The 5,697-nt window shown below is 34.9% G+C and overlaps 1 protein-coding gene across 1 annotated transcript; it reads left to right on the top strand.

Moving 5' to 3' along the window:
- The first annotated feature begins 209 nt into the window (after positions 1-209).
- LOC133311851 (peptidyl-prolyl cis-trans isomerase FKBP20-1-like) lies at positions 210-3,658 on the top strand. Its single transcript, XM_061512973.1, has 6 exons — positions 210-249; positions 1,127-1,245; positions 2,001-2,134; positions 2,211-2,290; positions 3,100-3,192; positions 3,332-3,658. Exons 2-6 carry the CDS (start codon positions 1,137-1,139, stop codon positions 3,480-3,482), a joined length of 567 nt encoding a protein of 188 aa, XP_061368957.1. The 5' UTR covers positions 210-249; positions 1,127-1,136; the 3' UTR covers positions 3,483-3,658.
- Positions 3,659-5,697: the final 2,039 nt, after the last annotated feature.

Below are 5,697 nucleotides of genomic sequence, written 5' to 3' on the forward strand. Positions count from 1 at the left end.
AGGCACGCGCAAGTGATTAGAGAATTAACTAGTGTCACGTGATAATTATGCGCGTGGGGATATCAATTCCCTGTGGCATTTATTCCCCAATTGCCTTTGATCTCTCTATCTGTGAAGAAGAAGAAGGGTTTCATCATACGCATGGCCACCGAAGTTCTCCGAAAATTTCTACTGTTGTCAGTGTCTATCCACCCGTTTATACAATTCACTCGCTTTGTTCCAGAAGCTTCTTCCTTCAGCTGATAAAGGGTTAATCTCAGTTTCCATCATTTCTATATCAATTCCATTATTTCATTGCTTCTGATTCATTTTCATTTTTTCACAACTGTAATATGCTACTGATGTTTGAAAAAATCCAATCTTTTAAGTTTATGAATGACGGGTCTTAGTGAAAAATACCCAAAAGTTTGGAAATTTGAAGGTTCTAGAAACTGGACAACTTAAAGTTGTTTTTTTGTTGTTGTGTGGAGAATTGGACTGTTGTTTTCATTATATTGTGTTGGGAGTTGATTACTAAACGATGTGAACGAGTCTGAATTGCAATGTCTGATGTGGGTTTATGAAATGTACTGATTTATTATACTTGTGGTATATGTTGATTTTAGTGTGGTAAATGTTGTGGATTGTAATTTACTTGTGATGTTCAGTGATGTTTTTGCTTTCTGATTTCAATTTTTGTTTTTCATTTTTTTATTATATTCTTTGCATTTACATGTAAATAATCGATTAAACCCTTTTGGGCACTTTATCTTGCTAAGGTAGCAGGAATTTTTAGGTACTTCTCGAGCATCTTTTTTTTCCCAATTTACCTAACCGAATACTTTTCATTATAGTTGCAGTAATGCATTATAAACTTAGTAGATTAACATCTATACCCCAATGGCAATGGTATTCATACAACTGGAGATAGTAATTGAGTACCGTCCATGAGCTCTAACTGTTACATTATCAAAAGTTCTAAGTGACTATGTCCATTTTCATGCTTGTATTAACTATTCAGCTTGTTTGGCTTACAATGCTATTTATTTCAGGAGTTTGATCACCTGATATAATGCAACCCTTGTGAGTCCAAGGCAATATGCCTTTTATCCATGTTTATGGTTTTTTTTCCCTATCTTATTGACAGAGTGCAAACTATGGGTGATTCAATCGATTTGACTGGTGATGGAGGAGTCATTAAAACCACTGTGAGAAAAAGCAAATCCGATGCTGTCGCTCCAACAGAAAATTTTCCTCTTGTTGATGGTATGCTTGTGCCAATATTGTTCATATTTTGGGACTAGTCTAATAATGAACTATATTACTTGGTAATCTTAAAACTAGATATAATTGCCAGCGGATGCAGGCGGAGCCTGTGGTGTGTGGCGGGGGACCACCACTAATGGGTTAAGCTAGACCTAGTGCACCTAGTGGATCCGACACCATGTTTCAATTCGAAACCTTAAGACATTGGGTTCATGGATCCTCCCACTTATATGCACTTCACTTAGCCCATTACCAACCAATGTGGGACTCATCACACTTGAATATTCCAACAGTAATAATTCAGCACCTTTGGGTACATACTTCTGTTGTGTTTTACATCTAGTAAAGGGACTGTTATCTTTTAGGTGCAGAAGTCATTCCAATTATAGATTCTCTTATCTTTTTATCATGAATAAAAATGGATAACTCTTATCTTCTATCTGTTAAGACATTTGTATAATATTCTTATTGAAAGCTTATCATATTGTTTTCAGTTTTCACCTGTGTTTTCACCATGAGATATAATTACTTGCATAACATAAGTATCTTTGTTTCAAGGTCCACTGTATTTTAGAGTGTGATAGAAAGCTTGTGTTGTTGGACGGTGGCAAATTGGCTTAGAATTGCCAAGAAATTTGGATATTTGCAAGCTAGAGTTTGGATATATATTAAGTTTTGATGCTCTAAATTAGATGTCTTTTAAGGTTTACTTGCAGAAAATGCTGGTTTTATTAATTCCTGTTTTTGTTAATCAGTTCATTATGAAGGCACACTTGCTGATACTGGTGAAGTTTTTGACACTACGCATGAAGATAACACTGTCTTCTCTTTTGAGCTTGGAAAGGGCAGTGTTATCAAGGCTTGGGAAATTGCAGTGAAAACCATGAAGGTCAAACAGAATAGGCTTTTGATGAAACTGTATTAAATAAGGGTTTTCATCTCATTGTTTCTGCTAATTTCACCAGGTTGGAGAAATTGCAAAAATAACTTGCAAGCCAGAATATGCATATGGCAGTGCGGGATCTCCTCCAGATATTCCTCCAGAGTACTATTCTCATTACATTCACCAAATATTTTGTTCGGAAACATAATTATTGTGGAAAAACGAATTTCAAAATGAAAGTTGTAACCAAGGAAGAGACCATTTATGAAGGTTTTTTTATTCATAGTAGTGTGAACAATATGAGTGGGCGAAGCAGTAGTAAGATTACTCCTTTGTGACTAGAAGGTCACGGGTTTGAGTCTAGGAAACAGGTTTTTAGCAAAAGTGCAAGGGTAAGGCTGTGTATAATCCACCCTCAACTCTACCCTCGCAAAGTCGGGGGCCTATGTTAAAAAAAAAAGAAGTAGTATTGACAATATCAACCTAGGATATACATTCTACTAATGTTCTTATTATTTTCAATCATACAATTATCATGTCATAAAGGGGGCGAACCGGAACAGTGGTAAAACTGTTCCTTCATGACTGAAAGTAAAAGGTCATGAATTCGAATCCAGGAAACAGCTTCTTTGCAATTATGCAAGGGTAAGGCTGCGTACAAAGATTTTCTCCACCCCATACTTGCTAGCCGAGTTTAACGAGGAGTGGTTTATACAATTATCATGTCGTAGAATCAGCCTTTTGCAAATGTAAGATAAGGCTACCTTCTGTAGATCTGCATAGCCACTGACCTGGATGCTGTGCATAGAGAGATCTTTATAGTACCAGGGAGACCTTTATGCATTTATTAGGCAAAGCCATGCATTAATTCCTTAATGCCTTGATTTGTTTCCTATTCTACTTTCTTTATCGTTAAAAGAACTTGCATCTACCTGTGACTGCAGATTTATAATTTGGTAATTCCCTTGCAGTGCAACACTTGTTTTTGAAGTTGAGCTAGTTGCCTGTCGGCCACGAAAGGGCTCCAGTCTGGGAAGTGTTTCAGATGAGAGAGCTAGGCTAGAGTAAGTCACACATTTAATACTTTACGAATTTTACATTCTTCTGCACATGTCCTAAAGTTGAGGTAAATCACAATTTTTGTTTGCTTTTGACATATCTTTTTTATTGGAAAGCAATATGATATCTTGTGAACAAAAACAGAGAGCTGAAGAAGCAAAGAGAGCTAGCTGCTGCTGCGAAAGAGGAGGAGAAGAAGAAGAGAGAAGAAGCAAAAGCAGCGGCTGCTGCACGCGTGCAAGCTAAGTTAGAAGCCAAGAAAGGTCAAGGAAAGGGTAAAGGTAAAGCAAAGTAGGGACTTATCAAACATCTACGTAAATTTGATATATGATGACAATCAAATAGTTATGTATCCAGTATATCCCTTCCCCATTTGCCCATCAAAAACAATGCTACATAATCAACATGCTGTGATATTCGTTAAATAACATAATAATTTTGATTGCGAGAATATTTTACTAGGGTTTTTGTCTAATTACCAAGACTACCTGATTTGTTGGGATGATTGCATAATGCTGTCTAGTGTTAAGGTTGCAGTTCCATTATTTTGAGTGTAATGCTATTTCTTTTTAGATACAATTGTGGGAATTGAACACATAATCTAATACAACCTATTTAAATCCCTTATCACTAGACAAATCCTAATGGCTTTGTAATGCTATTTGTACACCAATAAATTACATTTCCATGCTACATAACAATGCATTATGCTAAAATTGCTGTGTCCAAAAGATTGTTGTGTCCATTTTAAATTTTAATATTCCCGTTCATGAATGTGGAAATCTGATTTTGAATGGTATACCATATTCCCAAAAGTTATTAGTAAAATGGAAACACGGTGATCCAGATTTCGAACATTTTTTTGGTACAAAACCTCATACCAATTGATCAAACATGATTGGCTAAAAGAAAATGTATGTTCCGAAAGTTAACAATTCTTTGGTCTGTTGTTTAAAAAATAGGAATCGAATTTAGTTGCTTCGACACCTGTCCATTTTATTAATGTGTATTTAGTTCCTTTTAACACTGCAATACTGTAACACAGGCAAAACTGAAACCCAAACCAAAAATGTATTAAGCAATCTGTTACTTTCCAGATGTAAGGTATGAGACTTAGAATCCCATATCGTAAATATAAGATTTTGGTATGATTTATATAGACTTTGGATTTTTTGTTTTTTATTCTACAAATTAGCTTTTGGGGTTAGGCTTATAAGGTAGTTGATGTTCATGTTGATGAGTCTTGGTTAACGGTCAAAACGATTCGTGGAGCACTCGCGTTTCTTTTTCTTTTTTTTTGTGTGTGAGGAAATAACGTTTCTCATAATCTCATCTCATATTTGGTTACAGGCCGTGCCTCAGTAATAGGCTTTAGCACAATTGGATTCTTGTGAATCCAAATCGGGACATGCTCCCCCTTTCCCATGGAAGGTAGTTGAGGGATGAATTTTCATTATTAGTCTTACGTTCACTTAAATTAGAAAAAACATTACTCCAATCATTTTTCATTAGAAAAAAATCATGTCTTTATTTCTAATTTGAGTAGGGGAGAATATGTGGAGTACTTGAAATTTACTCGTGGTTGAGGCTGGAGATGTAAACAAGTGTCGCGAGATGAGTGTTTTAAATTCTTTCCTCAACTAAGATCATAAAATATCTGTAAGAACTATTTAAAATATTCACAAACAATATAATAGTAATTTTAGCTTGAATTTTTCAAAATGTCTAGGTACAGGTGTTAGATATTTTAACAGTGCGTTAACTTGTAGTTCTATCTATTAGGTAGTCAATTTCTTGGTCAAAATCCAATACCTAATTCCTTGCTGGTGGGTGTTCCTGTAGAATGTTGGGAACTTACTGGCATGTGTCAATTGCTTGTCCTATCTCTCTTTTGTTCAACCATAAGAATTTGCAATTGTCTTTGTCGTCATATCATTTTATTTTATTTTAAATTCTGCTAATACAAATAAAATGCAAAACTACACTAAATACTAATTCTTTATTGTGTCAGAGTGGAGCCCATCACACTCTTAACATTATATGTATTAATTAAGCTTTTTAGATGCAATGAGCTAAAGCTCGTACTTGTAGCTGAATAATTTTACCATTTTGTTTAAAAGCAATAGTCAGACAAAAATAAAAATGTATGCATAAATATAAAAGTCAAATCACAAGTTAAAAAAGCTAAATATGTAAAAACTAAAAATTCGGTTTATTTAACAAATGAAGCAAACTTTTTAACTTCTTAATAAACCAAATCACAAGCAAATTTACGAGCTAACTTGACTCATTACTAACCCTACAAGTGACTAACGAAAACACAATGACCAAAGGTCTCATTTGGTACATAGACACCCAATCCCATTCGGGAAAAAAGTATAAGGAAAGTAATATGTTGCACCGAATCTCTTAAAAAACTTTTTAAGAGAAGGGGGCATGCTATAAGAGTTGCACCGAATACAAATAAAAGGCAGAAAAACGTGTACATGCTATTTGGTTTAACACAGCGA

This window comes from Gastrolobium bilobum, unplaced genomic scaffold, assembly GCF_033153095.1.
Source record: "Gastrolobium bilobum isolate Gb01-03AN ecotype WA unplaced genomic scaffold, APGP_CSIRO_Gbil_v1 utg739, whole genome shotgun sequence".
Taxonomy (NCBI): Eukaryota; Viridiplantae; Streptophyta; class Magnoliopsida; order Fabales; family Fabaceae; genus Gastrolobium; species Gastrolobium bilobum.

Coding starts and splice junctions, on each gene's coding strand:
- LOC133311851 (XM_061512973.1), top strand. CDS start 1,137: ATGGGTGATTCAATCGATTTGACTGGTGATGGAGGAGTCATTAAAACC. Junction 1,246..2,000: donor AAATTTTCCTCTTGTTGATG/GTATGCTTGTGC, acceptor TTTGTTAATCAG/TTCATTATGAAGGCACACTT. Junction 2,291..3,099: donor CCTCCAGATATTCCTCCAGA/GTACTATTCTCA, acceptor ATTCCCTTGCAG/TGCAACACTTGTTTTTGAAG.